Below are 20,885 nucleotides of genomic sequence, written 5' to 3'. Positions count from 1 at the left end.
ATAAGTCTCTTTGTTTTTCTGCTTTTCATGTTCTTTTTCCTTTCTTGATTCTCAGGGCTCAGAGCTGCTTCTGCTGCAGACACCAGTGCCACAAGCTCACAGAATAAGGCCAGCACTTGCAGCCCTGAGGACAGCCTGAATCCTGGGCCAGGGGGAAGAGAGCCAAGCAGAAGGGGAGGGGTGAAGAAGTATGCCAAGACCCTGAGGAAAAGAAGGTCTTTCCTACAGACCGACTACACCTGTCAGGTCTCATTTCCCCTGATGCCATCAGCCTCCCTGGAGAGCGTGGACGACGTGTGCTACTATGACCGGGAGCCCTACCTGGCCCTCAGTGCACCCTCCCCAACTGTGTCCTGTCTGCAAGACGTGCAGGGTGAGCCTGGCCTCCTGGAGACCAAGGCCCTGGGGCTGCTGGCTCCCCTGAGGGAGACCAAGAGCAAAAACCCAGCCACCCGGGCCATGGAGATGGAGCCTGAGACCATGGAAACCAAGTCGGTAATCGACTCTCGAGTGTTTTCTATTTCTGCCATTCGCCTCCGGATTGACCCCAGCCATAAGGAGAATTCTGGGATTGCCCCTCTGACCGCCAGTGTTGCCAGTTCCCCAGCAAACACTCCTCACAGTCCCAACCCAGGCTCATCTGGCCCAGATACGGCTCAGCTAGGGCTTCCCCAGACCTTATCTCCATTTCAGGACTCGGATGGCAGTGCCCCCCGAGAACTTGCCATGGAGCTTGGGGACAGCATCTCCTCCCTCTCCAGTGCTGACTTGAACCCAGACAGAATCTGCCTGACCATCAGCCCAGGGCCACATAATATCTCTCAAGGAGACACACTAGAGCTGGGAGGGGTCCAGATAGAAAGAGGACTGGGATCTCTGTTTACAAATCATATGCAAGAAACTGCCCCCCAGGACACAGGGTCTCTGTTGTCTCCTCAAGACAGGCCTAGAAGTGGTGAATGTGGAATAAATTCAGAAGAGAAGATGGCTTCTTTCCCTACGAAGGAGGAGCAGCAAGGACAACTATCTTTGGAACATGATAGAGAAGTTACAAACAAAAATGGCACCAACTTATTTCGTGATGAATCTGAGAAGGATCCAAGTGACCCCAAGGGTGACGTGTTGAATGCTGTTCCACAGACTATTGGTGTCAGTGCTCCAGCTGGTGGCATGGTAGCCTCCCTCTCCTTGGAGACTCCTGTAACAAGGACTGAACAGACCCCACCACATTCCCCCAGAGACCCCCAAGGACAAAGCAGAGAAACCCCAGGCCAAGCCTGCCAGGCCCAAGAACAAAAACTATTGGCAGAGCTGGATTTAGACCCGGGTTTCTTGCTTAGGGACCAGACCATTTCATCAGCTTTCCCTCTGGAGGAGGTCAAGGCAGAGGCACCTAACCATGTGATAGGGGAAGATACCACCCCTAGGGACACTCCTCAGCAGGTCTGTTTGAATCCAGGGCCTTCTCTGCCAGAGCCACTACCGTGTTCCCAAGAGGAGCCCCACTTAGAAGGTTCAAATCATTGTTCACTGCCAGAAAGCAAAGATAAAAGCCCTAGCATGTGCCTTCCTAATGAGAAGTCTTTCCTGTGCTTTGCCCCAGAAAGCTATCCTAAAGTTTCTGCCAGTCTCAGGACGGCCACATCTTCGGGGTTTGCAGGCGTGAATGAGACTGTGGCCCCTAGGACTGGGATGGAGCAGTGCAGCTGCCAGTTCTCCTATGCCACGTGCTTCCGTGGCCTGCAGCCAGAGACGGAGGAGGAAGACAGGGGCCTGGAAGCACACCCCACAGCCCCCCTCACCTCGCCACCCTCTGCAGGAGGCCAGCTGGCCCTGCCCTGGAGGCCTGCCCGGGCCCACAGCTGCAGTACTGAGCCCCTTTCGAGGAACAGCCACATCTGGCCAGAGTACTGCGCCAGGGCTCTGAGACAGCTGAAAGCTGCCCCTGCCAGCACCCCCGAGGGATTCGTCCAACTCACGGAGAGCTTGCTGGAATTACAGGACATTTTAGAAGCTTCCTGGGGAAATGGGAACACGCACCCTTCCGAGAAGTGCACCTGGCACTTTTCTGAAAGCCGGAGCCGCCTCTGCGTGGGCTCCCAAAAGCTCCTGTTGAGCTGTCAGCACGTGATCAGAATGGACCAGTCCCCCGAGGAGATGCAGGGTGCTGTGCGCGACACCTTCCAGCACCTGGTCCAGCTGGCCAGCCTGTGCTTCCAGTTCACAGCCTGTAGCCGCTGCTCCACCCGACACAGAGAGGCAGCAGGGAACCTGAGGGATGTGGTGTACACCTACCACCAGTTTGTGGAGGCCGCTAAGCTCACCTGCGAGAGAGGCTACCATGACCTGAGTGTGAAACTCTTGGCCCGTCAGTGTACGGCCCTCACAGCCGCTGTATTCTGTTTGACCCAGAAGTTCTGGGTCTCCACTGCCCTGTGAGCAGGCCAGTTGCCCAGACCCCCTGCCCTGCCCTGGACACTTCCCTGAGCAGCTCCTACCATTCCTCTGCCCACCTCTCTCAAATGTTTATTATTTAGAGTGTTCAAATAAACTGCTGCTTAATCTTTGCCTGAATCATACAGAGTGATGACAAGTTTGGGTCAAAAGCATCCGCTCATATTTGTTCAACAAACATTCACTGGCTTATTCATAAAGATGAGTAAGACGAGCCCCTGCCCCTGGCCAGGATGCTCACAGCCCCTCTGAGTGGGTACAGATAAGCAGATTGCCATCAGTAATGTGTGTACCCTAGGAGGAGCATACCCTGCGAGTGTGGAAGCAAGAAGTCACAAACTGTCCCAAGAAGGCAGGGATGAGGGAGGAAGGTGGAGTCACTGAAAAATTGTCTTGACTTCTCATATCACACTGATTTGGCAATAACCTCTGCAAATAGGAGTGAACACTTGGGATATTTGATAGATTCCACCTTCACAAGTTTTGGTTTGCAGCACCTGCGCCTGGAGGCCTGGTATTCTTGGCGGCCTCGCTGCGATAAGCATAGGTTGCCACTAGGTGGCAGTAAGCACCTTAGTTGCATGGCCCCCCATATCCAGGTGTGTGCTCTGTGCTTTACCTGAAATTAACTCCACCCTCTATCCGTTTTAAATATCTAAAAAGGCAAACATTAAAACCCTGAACTAGATTTGCCCTTTTAAGAATAATATTAGAGCAAAAGAAATATATTCAGTACCTTTCTAATTCCAGTAGAGCCACTTAATCCCTGTTAATCTTGGTGGGACCTTGGTCGGACATGCTACTTAACCTCTCAGTGCTTTGGTTTTCTCTTCTGAATATTGGGGATACTAGTGCCTGCTTTGTAGGGTAGAAATCTAGTAAATACTCAATAAAAGTTAGTAATAATCCCCAAAGTTTATGGATTCTTCTCCTAGTCTGAAACCCTTCCTTGCATTTTGTTTTCAGACTCCAGGAAAACTGACCTGAAGACAGCCTTGGGAGGCCTTTTTCCCCTGGCTTTTCTGTCCAGGCAAAAGGTGGTTTAGACACTCACTTTGGGCTATCAGAGTTTACTCAAGGGGTCCTTCTGGGGCTCCTGATCAGTTGTGGGCTCAGTGCTTCCTCTGCAATTTGTCTCCTCTAAAGCTCCCTAATTTCTCTCCTTCACCCAGCAAAAGCAGGGCAAAGGTGAGGGTGTTAAGTGACACACCCAAGCTCTTGCCAATCAGAAGGAAAGCAATATTTGGGGAGAAGAGAAGAGAATCTACCCATCCCCTGTTACCAGTTACTTGTTAACTAGTAGCCAGTTAACCAGTACTAGTGCCAGGAAAAGATTTATTTTCTTAAAGGCCTGTTTCTTTTCACAGAATACTTTGAATAAAATTTAAATAAGGCTCTTGAAAACAGATTTAAAGTGATTTCATGACAATGGAAAATAGGAACAATAGGACACCCAAATACTAAAAATTGTATGATGCTAAACAGGACTTGAATACTTTTACTGTGTTCACAAGCTTAGGGAAGGAGCTCAGGACTTCAACTCAATCAGAGCTTGAATCCTGGCAGTGTTGTTATAGCTGCTTCTCTGGGCCTCATTTTCCCCAAATGACAAAAGGAAATAACACTCGTCTCATTCAGTGACGGCCTACAACGTGCCAGATGCCTTATTTAGATAACTTGAATACATTTTCTTATCAACACAACACCCTAAACTAGAGATTGTTATATAATACACATTCAGCATTATTGTGAGAAATAAATTCTCATGGAAGGCAGGATGGAGACTGTGAAGCCTCAGGCACAGGCACTCAGATGTTTGTTTCCTTCTTCCTTTGCTTCCTCTCCCCTCAAATCCGTTAGCTTCCTTGGGTTGCTACTGTATGGAGCTGGCATTTTTGCTCTGAGCCCCCATGAGGTGTACTAAGTCCCAGAAGTTCTGAAGCAACCCCTCACTGCTTGTTGAGAAGCTAAAGTACAGGGGGTTTGCCATGTTTAGCACTTTCTCTGAGATACACAGCTCCCTACATGAGAGCAGGACAGGACTGCCTACTCCCCAACACAAGAATCAATTGTTTAATTACTGAGAAACGACTGGATATTTACACTCCTTCATTTTTGCACCCACCGTCATATTGGCGGATTTATTTCTTTAAACAAACATCTATGGTACACCCATGCCAGGGTGCCTGATGTAGGATTATGGATGTAAATAGTTGGGTGAGAATCTTATCTGCAAGGGCTCCTGGTCCAAGAGGTAAGACGACATGTAGAGATAGAGACCCACCTAAGGCATGGTGTGCTCAGGACCACCAAAGAGAACAGATAAGGTGCTGTGAGAGCTCAAAGGAGAGAAGTAATTTGGGGGTGTTGGGGGGGAGTGGTGATCAGGGAAGGCTTCCTGTAGGAGGCAGCATTAATTAGAACTAGTATGTCAAGAAGTGTTGATTCGGGACTTCCCTGGTGGCACAGTGGTTAAGAATCCGCCTGCCAATGCAGGGGACACGGGTTCGAGCCCTGATCTGGGAAGATCCCACATGCCATGGAGCAACTAAGCCCATACACCACAACTACTGAGCCTGCGCTCTAGAGCCCATGAGCCACAACTACTGAGCCTGTGTGCCACAACTACTGAAGCCTGCGTGCCTAGAGCCCGTGCTCCGCAACAAGAGAAGCCACCACAATGAGAAGCCTGCGCACCGCAAGGAAGAGTAGCCCCTGCTCGCTGCAACTAGAGAAAGCCCACACGCAGCAAGGAAGACCCAACGCAGCCAAAAATAAATAAATAAATAAATAAATAAATAAATTTATAAAAATAAAGTAGTTTTTAAAAAAAAAAAAAAGAAGTATTGATTGAGTAGCTATTGTGTCAGGTCCTGATTTTGGTAGATAGGAAGGTAAGTTTTTCTCAAGAAGGGAGAAAAATCACTTGTTTGTTTATCCTGTTGACAAATATTTACTGTGCATTGGCACCGGGAATACAATCACTAACATGATAGATGTAAGTCCCCTCAAGGAACTTATCAGCAGGAAAGACATAGGGAAAAAAAAAGATTACTGATAGGTGAAGATTGAAATAAAGAAAACGAAGAGTGCCAAGATGGGGCTGGGATGACCCAATCTTCCCCGGGGTCGGGGGGGCGGAGGGGGGGCGGGGTGGTCAGTAAAGGCCTCTCTGAAGAGGGAAGGTTTAAGCAGAAGCTTAAAGGGTAAGAAGGAGCCAGCCATGTAAAAAGTGAGAGAAAAGGGAACAGTAACTGCAAAGGCTTTTGTTGTGTTTAAAGCATTTCAAGAAGACAGGTGCGATTGGAACACAGCAAGCTGGAGGAAGAGTGATAGATGAGGTCGGAGGGTCAGCCAGGAACCAGGCCATGCAAGGCCTTGGGGAGGTTAGATTTTACATCCAATTACAATGGGAAACCACTGAGGGGTTTGGAGTAAGGGAGACACATAATCATTCGGTAAATGGATGGAGGCCGGAGGGGGCTGGGCAGTGATACCAGCTAGGTGGCCTTTTCTGTGGGGAAAAGCCCCACTTTTGAACGAGCTTCATGAGCTCATTGAAAAGTGAAGAGACACCAGAGCAATGGCAGGGAGGGAGGAAAGGTATTCGGTACAGCTGAGTGCAAGGTGCAGGGACTGGCAGGTGTGGTGAGAGCAACTGAAGACCATCTGAGCCACTTTGCAGGTCCTGCTGAGTGGAAAGCCAAGGCCAGCTTCTGAGCAGAGAAGACAGCTGGGTTTCCGAAAAAGCCCTTTGAGGAAGAAAGCATGTTTAGTTTTAGTATTTTACAAGTTGCTCCAGTAGCAGATTATAAAGGATGGGTTAAAGCATGGACTGGGGATGGGGTGGGAGGTGCTGGAGAAGCTGTGGAAAGAAAAGTCCTAAGGGGAAACCGTGAGGCCAAGGACGGATCCAACAAGGCTGTGGTTTCTTGGGCAGGAAGTATTTCAGGTTCATTCATGGTAGGGTCTCTCGAAAGCGTGAGACCCCTAGGACTGCAGGAATAAAGGGAAGAGTGGTTGATAGCTTTTATCAGGCCAAGGCTTGGACAAGTCGCTTCAGGTCTCTGAGACACAAGGTTCCCCGTGGATTTGTGAGGCGAGAAAGAGGAGGGAGAGTGGTCAGAGGCTAGACTCATTCGTGATCTGCCCAAGCCGGGATATCTGTTATGATCCTGGATGGCCAGCTAGTGGTGAGGGGAACTATGTCAGCTCGTGGGCTCTTCTGGTTGTGGGGAAGCCCAGGGAGACCAGGGGAAGGCAAGGCCCCCAGGTTGCGAGATGAGGGGTGGTTCGAGTCTGGTTTCAGCCCACCTTCGCCGTGTCCAGCCCTTGACAGCCATCAAAGCGCCTGGTCACCTGCAGCAGCCCTGTGCGGTCGGCGAGCGGCTGGGATTGTATGCCCAGCTAACATGCGAGGAAACGGAGGCTCAGTGAGGCGCGGCAAGCTTCTGACGGGACGCAGCTCCTTAGTACCACCGTGGGCACGGCAGCCGAAGCCCAAGTCTTCGCGGAACACACAGCCGCTAGGCTGAAAACGACAACTCCCAGAATGCTACTCGGAGAGGGGCAGGAACCGGAAGTAAAGTCGGAGGCGGGGTTTGGTAGGTTCCTCTGCTGCTGCGTGAGGTGATGGGTTCAGGTACGCCGGGGCCTCGTTGCCGGCAGGGGTGGGGGCTGGGGGTCCGGCCTGGGAGTGCCGCTTCGTTCGCGGGCGGGCCAGACGCCTGGGGAGCAGGCGCCCGCCCAGCAGTCGTGTGGCCTCATGTCCCCCACCTTCTTGGCGCTATTCCTTCCTGCTTCCCGTCGTACCCTCAGCTTATGGACCAGGCTGGGCCTGCACGCGGGGTACACTCGAGATTGGGGTCAGGGTGTTCTAGTGCTGAAGGTGACAGAGGAGTGGAGCCGGCTTTGGTGGCTAAAACTTAGAATGAGGAGATGAGAGAAGCCTCCATCACTTAGCGCCCAGGGATATGCTCATCAGGTGGGACTTGGGTTAGAAAAAAGTTTTGAGGCCTCTGTCAACGCAGAGGTGGTGGAGTGGAGGATTTATTAATTCAGCAAGTCTTTATTGAGCGTCTGTTATGTACGAAGCTCGTTGCCAGGCACTGAGGATGTAGTGAACAAAGCAAACAGAACACTTGCTTACATTATAGGAAGGGGAAAGTTCAGACAAAAAAAATAAGTAAGAAGTGTGCCATGTTGGATAATGAAATTCTGAATGAAGTGAGGAAGGTAGTCATATAATTATCTAGGGGAAGAGGATTGAGGTAGAAAGACCAGCAAGTGCAAAGGCCCTAAGGTGGGAATATCCTTGGTATGTTTAAGGAACAGCAACAGCAGGTAGACCAGATATTGCAGAGAACAATGGATGATCATTAATGATCAATATAGGCCATTGTAAGTGTCCAGACAAATAATCAGTAAGCAATCTATAATAGGAATAGAAAAGAGTTTTATTCTGGCCACATTGAGGACTATAGCATGGGAGACACAGATTCAAGAAGCACTTGAATTGTGTTTCTTCAGGCTACAAAGCGGGGCAAGCTTATAAAGGCAAAAACTGCAAGGTTACAGTTAGTTAAATGGGTTATTTATCAAGAATTGTAATTGGAGCTGGCAAGAAGTAAGGGTGCTTATTAAGTAAGGATTGGTTGGGGTCTGAAATGGTTGCATAGTTACAAGGGGAGACCTTGAGACCGTAATATTGCAGCTGGCCAGTGTTGTTCTGAGTATGACTGATGGTGTCCTTGGGTGTGGTACAGTTCAGAGAAAATTCAAGTTCTCAGTGATGCAGACGTGCCTGAGACCAGATCTTCAATGGCCACCCAACCCCATTTTTGTATTCCTGAACTACTACTCCATTTTAATTTCAATGTCATCAACTTGAACAGGTATCTCACAGAGATATATTATGAATTACCAATAAGTTGTATGAAAAAAAAGCTCAATATCATTAATAATCAAACAAATGCAAATTAAAACACAGTGAGGTTCCACTACACAAAAATGGTTAAAATTAAGAATCCTGACAACAGCAAATGTTGGGGATAATGCAGACCATCTGGAACTCTCACAGACTGCTGACAGCAGTGTGAAATGTTAAATCACTCTGGGAAACTGATGGCAGTTTCTTACGAGTTAAATAGCACCCATCCTATGACCCAGCACTTCTGTTAGTACTTAGCCAACAGATATGAAAACATATGTCCACAAAAACGCTTGTATGAGAATTTCTTGGCCGCTTTATTCGTAAAAGCCACAAACTGGAAAAATCTCAAATGTCTGTCAACAGGAGAATAAACAAATTGTGGTATATTCATGTGTGGAATACTGCTCAGCAATAAAAAGGAACAAACTACTGATACATGAAGCAATATATATGAATCTCAAAAACAAGTTGTGGGGCAAAATGTCAAGTTCAAAAGAGTACACACTGTTTGAGTCCATTTAAATAACATTTTATAAGGCACAGCTAATCTATGGTTATAGAAAAAAGAGCAATGATTGCGTTTGGAAAGCAGTGAGAATGGGATGGAGATTGACTTGGAAAGTGCAGAAGGAAGGGAACTTTCTGGAGTGATGGAAATGTTCTATATCTTGATGGGGTGTGGGTAATACAGGCCCTATGCACTTGTCAAAAACTCATTGAGCTGGTATATTCCCATCCCTCACTTCCCACACCTTCAAACCCCCCCCCCACCATCCCTCCCGACACAAACTTGTTGAGCTACACCCTTTAAAATCTTGGCATTTTATTGTGTATAAATTATACCTCAAAAGAATTTAAAGGTCAAGGTAACTAAGAGAAGAGCTAAAAATAAAAGGGGCTAATTAAAGTGATTTGAATTTTAGTGTTTCATAGGGAAAGTTGATGAATCAAGAAGTAATGATGAAAAAAGAAGTAATGATGTAAGCATATGATTTCAGGTTAAGGAGTAAATTACCAGAAGAACTAAAAACACCTGGTTAACAAGCGTTGCCCCCTAGAGGTGGAAGGGGTCAGAGAATTGATCATTACTTTTCTTACAACTAGGTCTTTTTACCATGTGCATGGATCATATTACATAGATTTACTTTTTCAAAGATACACTTTTCCTAATATGTAGGTAGCACACTAGGCTCAGAGGAGCAGCTGTGAGCAATGGTTATACCATTCTTTGTCTGTGACACTTAGCTGTAGACTAGAACACTTCTTAGTCATATCTTCCTCAAGGATTTTGAACACCACTTTGAAATTATTACATTAGTTAAGTGTGTTGTAACAATGGTTCTTCATATTTTTCTACCTTGGCACTTCTGATGGATATTAGCCGTTTCCACTATGACTGTGGCTTTCTGCTGCAGTGATACTGAGTCGGGGGAGGGAATATGTGCAACCTAGAATTCTTGATTGGTTTTGGGCTGCTCTTTACCATAATTTTTGGCTAGCTCTAAACCTCCCAGGATGTTTCTAGTACAGGACTTTACATAGAGTAGGTGCTCAGTAAATATTTGCTAAAGGAATGGTTTTGAAAATAAACAGAAACATAATGGGATAGGTGGATTTTGCCATCTCTGTCTTGCCCTCAACTCATACGTGCATTTCAAAGAATACAATAAATGAACTCATTATCTGTGTCACTGCAGCAGTGAATAATCATTGATTTCTTGGGGTTGTCAGGAGTTGTGCTTGTCTTCTAAGAAGTGAATTTGGCTTCCTTACTCCTGAAAGGTTTCTGTGCTGACTTATTTCTCTAGAAGACACACATGCTTTTCTCAGTTCAGTTAATCTGTGTTAGTATTTTACACACTTCTCTACTCCTTAAGTAACGCAGTAACCCTGTTTGTCATTTGGATATAGGGAAATACCTCTGCAAGTTCAATAATGTAATGTCTCACATAATTGTACCTTTTCCTAATCTGGGTGAAAAGGACAGAGGACTAAGCACATGGACTGGAAGTTAGAAGGGAGCGCTCAGGAAACAGAGTCACACGTGCTGCAGGAGCAAGAAGTCACCCTAGAGGACACAGGTGAAGATGGCATCTCTGAAAGCTTCCAGCTTCTACAGATTGACGTGGAATGTGAGCATCGAGAAGAGATGACCCTGCCTACAAGCAATGCAGTGTGGCGCTCGGTGAGTGGAGTGGATTGTTTATGGTCACGGGCTTTGAGACGACAGAATGTCCCAGAGACCCCTGTTCTAAGGATAGATATTGGTAAAAAAAAAGACTGGGAATGAGTTAGGTGTATTCCCAGGGATGAGTTTCCTGGTTTAAGGTTTCAGTTCCATTTGAGTCATAGAAAAAGTAAGTAAAATTAAGAGGAATTTTTGTACACCTCAGAAGGGTCAGGAAATCTCAACTCTGTCCCTAATAAGTTTACTGTGACCTTGGGCATGTCACATCTCTTTTCTGGGGTTCTGCTTTCTCTAAACGCAATCTAGTCCATTTTTGTTTTTAAGACTAATACCCTTTTTCTCTCCTAACTTTAATCTAAATTTAAAAAATAATTAAGTAACTATTTCTAATATTCATTTTCCTTTTTGGTGCTTATGAAGTTCTCAAACAATTTTGTTTTCTGGATAACATAAGAAAAATGTCCAAAGAAAACAGAGACACTGGGAAAAGATAGTTGCAGCAAAGAAGAGTAAGAGAAAACAAGAGAAAGAAAGAAGAAAAGCCAACCGTGTAGAAAATTCAGGTAACAATAAATCAGATTGCTGGTGTAATTATATTTATTTCTTAGCAAACCGGTATCTGCCTGTTCCTAGGAGAGTAGGGATAGTGTTTTTAAGTAAAACAAACATCTGGGAGATAGGACCTATTAGCCTATTTTGCTTGGAATCAAAGTATCAAAGAGAGCAACATTTGAGGCTGCCTTTCAAATATAAGCTGTCTAGTGCATGTATGTGTTTATAAGCCCAGAAGTAGAAAGAATGATACCAACAACAGCCAATGTTTATTCAGTACTGTGTGCTAGGTTCAGTGCTAAGAATTTTACATGGATTACCATAAGGGTAAGTGCTTTTATTATCCTCATTTTCTAGGTGAAGGGATTGAGGATCAACGAAATTAAATAACATGCCCAAGATCATATAGGTAATAAATGAACAAACTGAACTCTTCTTAGATCCAGCAGTGTGCTCCAGAGCACTCATTTCACCGTTCTGCTATACCTAAACTGCCTAATGAATGAATACCTTGCATGAGCTTCCAGTTTCTCTTCATATGCAAAAAGTACTCACCTGGCTGGGGAGATTTATTTCTTACTGAATAACATTTTTCAGTTTTTCCATGTTTATTCCTTTCTGATATTTCTACTCTAGGCATCTACCCCCAGCACAGCAAACGTTTTCTGAGATCCTTAACCAAGGAAAGACTTTTGGAAGCCAAACACTCAGGACCAAGACTCTGTATCGATTTGAGTATGACCCACCACATGTCTAAGAAGGTAAAACATCCACTGAACTCTGAATTCCTGCTCACATGAGGGAGGTCCAGGTGGGAACGGCTTTCACAAAGAACATGACCAGCTCCAGCTTCTGTGATTCTCTAGTAAACCAGCAAATGTGTTTAGTTTTCTACACATGGCTACTAAGTTCTGAGATGGCTGTTGTAAAGAATCAGGAAGAGAATAGACATATGGTTTAGTTTAAAATTTTTTCCTTTATCTTCTGTTTTGAGCCCACTGCCTTTGCCTCTGTGCTTATGGTATCCCCAGTCTAGATGGAGCCTTTCAGGTTTAATTCTCCAGAGGTGAGATCTTTGGCCTTCTGCCAGGGAGAGGAATATTTGCCTGGTTGCATGTTGTGGGGAGATTACCTGGTGGGAGCTCTTTCTACAGTGTGTGTGTTTTTAAAAGCCGCCCATTTACCCTGTTGGTGAAGGAGGGATTTTTCACCCTATGATTCTGGGGATGGCTGAACACACAACACTCGACACTGGACAGATAAGATCGATAGCAGTTTATTGGTCACATATACTCAGCCCGAGGGGAGGATGACACTGGATATCATGCAGGGCCACATGGGATTGCACTCGGGAACAGAATGAACAACCAGGGGCCGTGGGGGGTAGGTTTTGTAGTATCAAGAAATTAGATTCCTACAGGAAGATGTGATTGGTTTGCTGGAATAATTCCATGGGCTGGCAGAGAATTGAAACCCACTACTCAGAGATAGCAGGAACCCTTTATCAAAGGAATCCCTTTGATTAAAAAATTAAAAAAATTGTTTAGCTAGTGAACCTTACCCATGGGAGCAGAATTGGGAGGGGAACTTGCAGTTAGGCCATTCAAGGCCTCTCATTTTCACCAGATATCAAAGCGGCACACAATATTGGGCCTTGATTTTAGGCCTTACACCACAAAAGAAATCTGTGTTTTCCAACGTCCCTGTTATACATGCTAGTGTTTGCATGTTTTTCAGAGAAATTAGGATCTGGGATTCTTCCATGGAACCTCTAATTATATCCCTCTGAAAAGGTCAACTAAGAATTTTCTAATGTTTATATTAATTGAGATATCAGATTAAATCAAATCCAAAGCTTTGTTTTTTTTCCTGCACTGAACCAAATCAGGCCAGATTGTGAAATTACCTTTCTATACGGGTGATGTCTCTAAATCAGGATGGAAAGTTAAAACTTCCAAACCTATGACAGCTCCTGAAGTTAGGGAGAAGGTGCCAAGTTTAACTGATGGAGTATAAAAATGTCTGCACAGTAATCTAGTCTCTTTTTAATAAACAGTAACCATCACATGGTAAGATTTTTTTTAATATATAAATTTATTTATTTTACTTATTTACTTTTGGCTGCATTGGGTCTTCGTTGCTGGGCACGGGCTTTCTCTAGTTGCAGCGAGCGGGGGCTACTCTTCATTGCAGTGCACGGCTTCTCATTGCAGTGGCTTCTCTTGTTGCAGAGCATGGGCTCTAGGCGTGGGATTCAGTAGTTGTGGCTCACAGGATCTAGAGTGCAGGCTCAGTAGTTGTGGCGCACGGGCTTAGTTGCTCTGCGGCATGTGGGATCTTCCCTGACCAGGGCTCGAACCCGTGTCCCCTGCATTGGCAGGCGGATTCGTAACCACTGTGCCACCAGGGAAACCCACATGGTAAGATTTTAGGTAAAAGCTAAAAGAAAAATTTTATATATACATATATGTATATATATAAATATATACATATATGTATACATATATGTATATATACATATATACATATATATACATATATACATATATATGTATACATATATACATATGTATACATATACATATATATGTATATATGTATACATATATACATATACATATACATATATACATATGTATACATATACATATGTATATGTATATACATATACATATATACATATGTATACATATACATATGTATATGTATATACATATACATATATACATATGTATATATACATATGTATATGTATATACATATACATATGTATATGTATATGTATATACATGTACATATGTATATACATATACATATATACATATGTATACATATGTATACATGTATACATATATAAATTTTATATATACATATATGTATATATATAAATATATACATATATACATATATACATATATATGTATACACATATATATGTATACATATATACATATGTATACATGTACATATATATGTATATACATATATATAAATATATACATATATGTATACATATATGTATATATACATATATGTATATATATAAATATATACATATATATCAGCAGATCCAGAAGGAGAGAGAGGTCTTGGTTTTCTGGGCTAGTATCATTACCTTAACTTTCATCTATAAGGTGTGATACCATGGGATGTAACACACGTGCATACATGCATGTACTCACTCCTGGAGTAAAAGGGCCATTGAATTCATGAGCTTTCCCAGAGTAATATTCAGTGAACTTACTGAGTAACCATTTGTTGATAATGAATTTAGAAAGAGTGGGCATGTTCCTACCATAAGTTGTCCTTACTTCTTCGAAGGAATTAAGTAGACTGGCTGGACAGATCCGAAGGTTGTATGGTTCAAATAAAAAAGCTGACAGGCCATTTTGGATCTGCCTCACTGGATTCACCACAGACAGTCCCCTGTATGAAGAGTGTTTGAGGATGAATGATGGATTTTCTAGTTATCTGGTAAGCCTCATTTTGCATATTATTTAAATTGTCATGTGAAAAGTAGGTTGGAGGGGGTAATAGTAAATTTTTTTTACTTTTTCACATTTCAATGTAAAAAAAATATGCTTATGTGTATATGTTATATGTTTTCGCTATTACAATCTTTAAAAATTTAGAACCTCTCATCAGTTCTTATGTTTTAAAATTTTCATCCTTCCACTGCATTGGCAAACTAATATTACCAGTATCTAGGGCTGTATTTTGTATCCAGTGTATTGTATGCTAGACTATGTACCAGGAATGTTTTAGGGACATGCCATGATTCCTTTCTTGTTCTTAGTAGTGCAGAATTAGGGAACATGAATTTTGGGGGAAAGAGAGAGAATCCTTATGGAAGTAATATGGATTTAAGATGAGTTTTAGGGAGTACTAAGTTACTTTCAATACTTTCCCTAGGATCTCTTAAATGTAGTGATTGATATACAGGCAAGAATCCAGATCAGTGCCTAAGAAGTGCCACTAAAAGTGCCCTTGTGTGTTTGCATTATGTAGCTGAGACTGGATAGTGTGGCCTTTTCCAGGGAGGTCCTCAGAGGCACCGAGTGTGAAAAGCGCCCTGTGTGGTGCTGCACAGTTAGTCATGGTTGCTGTTACCTTAACGATCCCTCCTGTAACACAGCCATTCCCAGCTTTACTTTTCTGTATGTGTTTTATGATTCCTGTATGTGAGCCAAACAGATCCACCCTAAGAGCCACGCAGTTCAGTCCCCTTGCTTCCTGTCTTCATGCTTTTCTTAGGTGATTCTGTCCACTTTGAATACTTCTTCCTTTTGTACGTGTGTCAATCTCACCTCTTCAGAAACCCAGTTCCAGCATTCCCTTTGCTAGAACATTGTCCCTGGTGTTGTCATTCCCTCTCTGTAGTCCTGGGGCATGCTCCCTATATGTCTCTTAGGGCCTCATACCACTTTCTGTCTCATTTTGTAGGGTCGAATGTCTGTACCTTTCTACTTCCGCTACCCAGCTGAGCACTTTCTGAGAACAGGTTGTCAGACATGTATCCTCTTGATGTACCTGGAGCCATGCCTGATAGAAACTACACGCCCTGTAACTAGTTGCTGCAGCGTGGGCTATGTCTTAACCTAGTTCACACTACATTGGATTGTTTACATTTTTCAGCTAGACATAACAGAAGAAGACTGCTTTAGTTTATTTCCTCTGGAAACCCTTGTGTACCTGACTCCTGACTCAGAACATGGTATGTACTTTACTGCATGCATTCATGTAGCACATTGCATCCAGCCCTTTATTTCATTATTCCCGGGGTCAGAGTTTGTTAAAGCCACCCAAGGTGTATCCAAGAAAAAAAGGAATGGACGTTAATTGCACACCTCTTATGGACAGAGACCTCACTGAATGCTTCATATTTGTCCTGCCATGTGCACACAGCTGCACAGATTTAGGGTCTCCTTCCTCAGCTGGAGCTTGTGAGTTACCTGGTAATCCTCGTGAGTTTTCCTTGTCACCTCCTCACATCGACCCTTCTCAGATTGATGTTAGATAAATTTTTTTTTTCCCAGAAAATCATCTATTTTTGCATAATTTTCAATTTTATTGTATTAAGTTGATCTCAGTATTCTCTTCAATTTTAACCTTCCTTTGACATTTTGCCTCCTTTCTGAATCCTAATGGTGTTGAGTCTGCATATCTTATTAGATATGTCTAATTAATTGACATTTAATTGATCTTTTCAGGGAATTAGCAAATCTAATTAGCAAATCTACTATCTTTTTGTTTTCTATTTCATTAAATTTCTACTTTTATCATTAATAATTCTTTCCTTTTACAGTCTTTGGATTTAGAAATTATAAAACAGACTGACCTCAGTGGCCTTCATTTTTTCATTAGCTCTTGAAGATGTTGATCTAAACAAAGTTTACATCCTTGGTGGACTTGTGGACGAAAGCATTCAGAAGGTAGGTGTACATTTTAGGCCTGACAACTGCATTTTGAAAAGTGGCGCTTTCTTTTAGAGAAAGAAATCCTTGCCCTGTCGTAATCTTAGGCCAAAGGGCCTAAAAGCTCAGAAGCAATAGGAAGTAGGAGCCTATTCTGCCTAGGTTGGCCCTCCTACTTGCCAACTTCTCTCTCTTCTCATCAGCAATGTCAGCAACACTGACCTGACAGAATCCAGTCAGGGACTGGAATGGGAAGTATTTGGTAATTACATAAATAACCATTATTGAATTCCTTTCTTCTCTCCTCTCTTCGGTTCTGCAAGGATGACTCTGATCTTGACCAAGGAAGCTTTGACTCAGCATTCTTACCAGCTGTTTGTTCTTTGTGAAAGAGCAGTTTGTTCCTTCTTAGGCCATATTCCCTGTTGACAGAAGTCTTATCCCATAATCTCTACCTTAGTAGGACCGTCCAGATTTCTTTTGTTGAATTGGAATTTTATTGGAATAATTGGAGTTTTGAAATATGTTTCTCTTATACAAATATTTGTTGAGATAATTTTTTAATAGTAGCATATTGCATAGTTAATAAATAATGATATAATGGTTAAAATGTATAAAAAGGAGCACAGTGAAAAGTAAGTCTACCTCTCATCCTTGTCACCCAGTATCCGCTGCATGAGGCAACCATGGTTTTCTTGTGTATCCCTCTTGATATAGTCTGTGATCACACAAGTATGTGTTTATGGGTATATTTTATATATATATACTTTTTAATATATGTGAGTGTATTTTTTCATGTATATATGAGATACATACACATATTTGACACAGATGATACTTAACTGAATTGCATTTATTCTAAAAAAGTCAGAGTTCCATGACTCCATAGTGATAATCTAAAAAATGGGCAGGAGGTGGGGGGAGGAGAGAGCTCTAAAGAATGCCAGCTAATAAATGAGAAATGCATAATAGAATTGAGAAATCATCATTTTGTCACTCTCAGAGTAATCATTGATTCAGGGAATTGACTGAACGAAAGGTTGTGAGGGAACTGACTATTCCAAGTGGTCTCAAAGTACCAGCCCACAAAAGTGTACCATTACAATAAAGTGATCTGGAGGTCACCATCTTAACAAATGATCAAACTTAGAATCACCAGTAGTGACATGTGCCTCCTGATGTGATGGAATCTCACCTGTGAAGTATTCTTATTAGAAAATGTTTAAACTGAATTTAATCATAAACAGATCCAGGATGTGCGACATTCTACAAGACACCTGGACCAGACTTTCAAAAAAGTCAATGTAGTGAAAACTGAAATAGTCATGGGGGCTATTTAAGGTTAAAAGAGATTAAAGAGACATAACAACCAAATACAGTCTTCCACAGCAGAGTGACATCCCCTTTTTTGAAGCAGACAATTCTAGAGGGCCAGTGAGCAGTGTATGATCTATAGATGTGCAAATTTAACACACTGTCCTCTTTTTATTTTCCACCAACATTTAAACTGAAAAATAACTGGCACAAAGATTTGTTTAGTTGTTACTTAAGAGTTTGGCTTCTTCACAGAAATATGCTAAGAACAAGATTTCTTCAAGGGGAGTCATTTTATCTTTAAATGTTCAGAGAACAGAAACTAGACTGTAAACTCCTTCAGGGCAGCATCCAAGTTTCCTACTAACTTTGAATTCTGTACTTCAGTTCAAAGTGATTATAAAGGAATAGACTTAAAACATAATCATAGCTCATATATGCAAAGGACTGTTATCCTTCAAAGAAGTCCTTTGAGTAGCTGTACCTTTATCCCATCTGAATTGCATCACGTAAAACATTTTTGGACCTTCTCTTTTGGAATTGTGTTTCATGTGAATCTGAGAGGCAGGTAGTCCAGTGTCAGAACAAAGAAGGTGCTAGGCCTGCTTCACACTGTTCCAGTTGGTTAGACCATTCTCACGGTGGCCAGTCAATATGGGACAGTAAATGAAAAGACATTGACAAGCTAGAACAAGTTCAGAAGGGGTTGACCTGAATAATGAAGGGACTCAAAACTAAATCATAGTCAAGGAAAAGTCAACAGAACTGAGGCTGTCAGTCTGGAGACGAGAGGATTCATAGGGCATGATCCCTGCCTTCAGGTATCTGAATGGCTGTCTTGTGGAAGGGCCATTTTACTTGCCTGGTGTGACCCTGGGGGAACAGAGCTAGGACAGATGACTGGAAGTCTCAGGGAAAATAGAAAATTTGCCTCAATATCAAGAAGATTTCCTATTAACTGCTACTATCAAAATTGAAATGGGTTACCCTAGGATGCACGAACTCCCTGTCACAAGGGTTGTCCATTTAAAGCCAGAGGCCATCTGGGAGAAAGTTCATAGAGGATAGACAAACATTGGATGGGTGGTTGGAGTGGAATAGTTAACTACCGAGGTCCCTTCCAAACCTAAGTATGCTAATTTTCTCAGTAATCTAAACCTTTAATCCTGAAATTACAAATAGGTAGAGGACCTTCCCAGAGCTTCTTACAAGGTAGTGAGTATAACTTAAACTTCAGTCCATGACTCAGGGACATCTTTAAAGGGACATTAGTTACTATACTCTGACGCTAAATGGCCTCAGATTGTTGGATTTTTTGAGTTCTGCCTTCTTTTTGTAGTTTTCAGAGCCTTTCCTTTTCATTGGGCTATATGCTCTCATACCTTAATGCTGTCTTGTTGCTGGTGGTATACCTGACTCGAATCCTGTCTCCCTTATTTCTGATCTGCTGCTACCAATTGGCTATGACTGAAAACTCCAGATGTCCAGAATTGGGTCTTACTGAGTTAGGGCTAGGAGTGTTCTCCTCTCATTGATTAGACGGCTTGGATTTTTGGATGCAGATTGTGGCTGCAGATGTGCCTCTTTTTACTTATTTCCTTCTTGGTTGTAAGTAGCAGTGAGTGGAAGCCAGCAGATAAATGAATCCCAAATAAGTGAGGTGTTGCTGCACAAGCCATTTTTCCTTATCTACAGTTTCTTCCATTCTACCATAGGCTACTTAATTTTAATACACTTATCATTTAATTATGATTACAGATGGAAATTGGGGTGGTGGTACATGAGGATTCTTACAGTTTGCTCTGCATATTACAATGAGACTATCCTTGTGTATTATTTTTATAAGAAAAATATTTGTGATTTACAGAAGGTGACATTTCAAAAGGCCCAAGAACACTCTGTCAAGACCGCTCGCTTACCAATCCAGGAATACATGGTCAGACGCCAGAATGGGAAAAACTATCATTCAGAGATACTGGCCATCAATCAAGGTACTGCTCACATGGCCCATGCTTAACGTGTATTAGTTCTGCTGCTGCTTCTTTGCATTGTGTTTCAGTATAAACGGCCCTTGAAGCAGTCTCCCCTGTGACTGATGTGCTTGGACTTTATTGTATGTGCTTTGTGACATGTATTCTGGCCTCTCAGAAGCAGTTTTCATTTTCTTCCTGGTTCCCAACTATGTTAAAGATAGTTGAAATTGTTCCCTTGTCCTAGAATGCCATGCCTTCAATCTATCATTGAACAGTGAATTCCTGTTTGTCCTTCAGGATTCAGTTCACAGGCATCTTGGCTGCTCCCCTCCACATCCCAGGCCATGTCAGGGCCTGTTTTGTTCCAGCTGTACTGTGTTCCTCTCTGTTGCAGCATTGTCCATTCACAGGCCTGTATCTCTCAGTGTAGGCTGAGGTCCTTGTAGGCAAGCAGGGCCTGTGTCTTTGCCTCTGTCTCCCCAGGATCTAGTACCATGTGTGGTAGAGTAAGTTTGTTGAATGAAATATTCCAGAACACTTTTTTCCTCATTAGTCATTTACTAGTTCTTTTTCTTCTGTGTGGTCACTATGTTTTCTGTTTACCTTTCTAACAGTGTTTGATATCCTGTCCACTTACTTTGAGACTCAAAACTGGCCTGAAGCATTGAAGAAAGGAGTTTCTTCCAGAAAAGGCTATACTCTTCAGAACTCAGTGGAATGATGGACAGCCTAAGATTGCAGCTGCAGGAGGCGAAGTTGCTGGAGTTGCCTTGACCAAAGAACAGATCAGAGGATGGTGGTGGTACTCATTTGCCTTTACTTGACATCTTGGCTCTTCACTGGGATAGGAGTTACTAACAGGGACCATATTTTATGCTCTTTTGTATCTCCCATAGTGCCTGGCTCACAGGAAGTGCCCAGATATATGTTGACTAACTAAAAAGTTTACATAATAATGAATTAGCCCTAAAACTACATGGCTTTGGATGTGTTAATTCATCTTCTGTACATCTATTTGTGAAATACCTACTCTTTAGAGGTAGCTTAAATAATCAAGT

The 20,885-nt window shown here is 42.9% G+C and overlaps 2 protein-coding genes across 3 annotated transcripts in view; both read left to right on the top strand.

Moving 5' to 3' along the window:
- FRMPD1 (FERM and PDZ domain containing 1) overlaps nucleotides 1-2,439 on the top strand; it is a 45,246-nt gene extending 42,807 nt beyond the window's left edge. The window contains exon 15 of the mRNA XM_068553086.1: nucleotides 56-2,439. Within this exon, the coding sequence (XP_068409187.1) occupies nucleotides 56-2,439 (2,384 nt within the window). The remainder of the gene's footprint in view (nucleotides 1-55) is intronic.
- A 4,597-nt stretch (nucleotides 2,440-7,036) lies between these two features.
- Nucleotides 7,037-20,802, top strand: TRMT10B (tRNA methyltransferase 10B). Of its 2 annotated transcripts, none has more exons than XM_068553269.1 (9): nucleotides 7,037-7,096; nucleotides 10,369-10,571; nucleotides 11,029-11,137; nucleotides 11,763-11,887; nucleotides 14,448-14,600; nucleotides 15,762-15,840; nucleotides 16,491-16,558; nucleotides 19,722-19,845; nucleotides 20,442-20,802. In XM_068553269.1, exons 1-9 carry the CDS (start codon nucleotides 7,087-7,089, stop codon nucleotides 20,546-20,548), a joined length of 978 nt encoding a protein of 325 aa, XP_068409370.1. In that variant the 5' UTR covers nucleotides 7,037-7,086; the 3' UTR covers nucleotides 20,549-20,802. The 2 variants fall into 2 exon arrangements, with proteins under 2 accessions (XP_068409370.1, XP_068409371.1); XM_068553270.1 differs by having other exon boundaries at nucleotides 7,051-7,096; nucleotides 10,374-10,571.
- Nucleotides 20,803-20,885: the final 83 nt, after the last annotated feature.

Source organism: Eschrichtius robustus, chromosome 10, assembly GCF_028021215.1.
Source record: "Eschrichtius robustus isolate mEscRob2 chromosome 10, mEscRob2.pri, whole genome shotgun sequence".
Taxonomy (NCBI): Eukaryota; Metazoa; Chordata; class Mammalia; order Artiodactyla; family Eschrichtiidae; genus Eschrichtius; species Eschrichtius robustus.
Note: the sequence above shows the minus strand (reverse complement) of the source record. Positions and strands in the feature narration are given on the sequence as shown.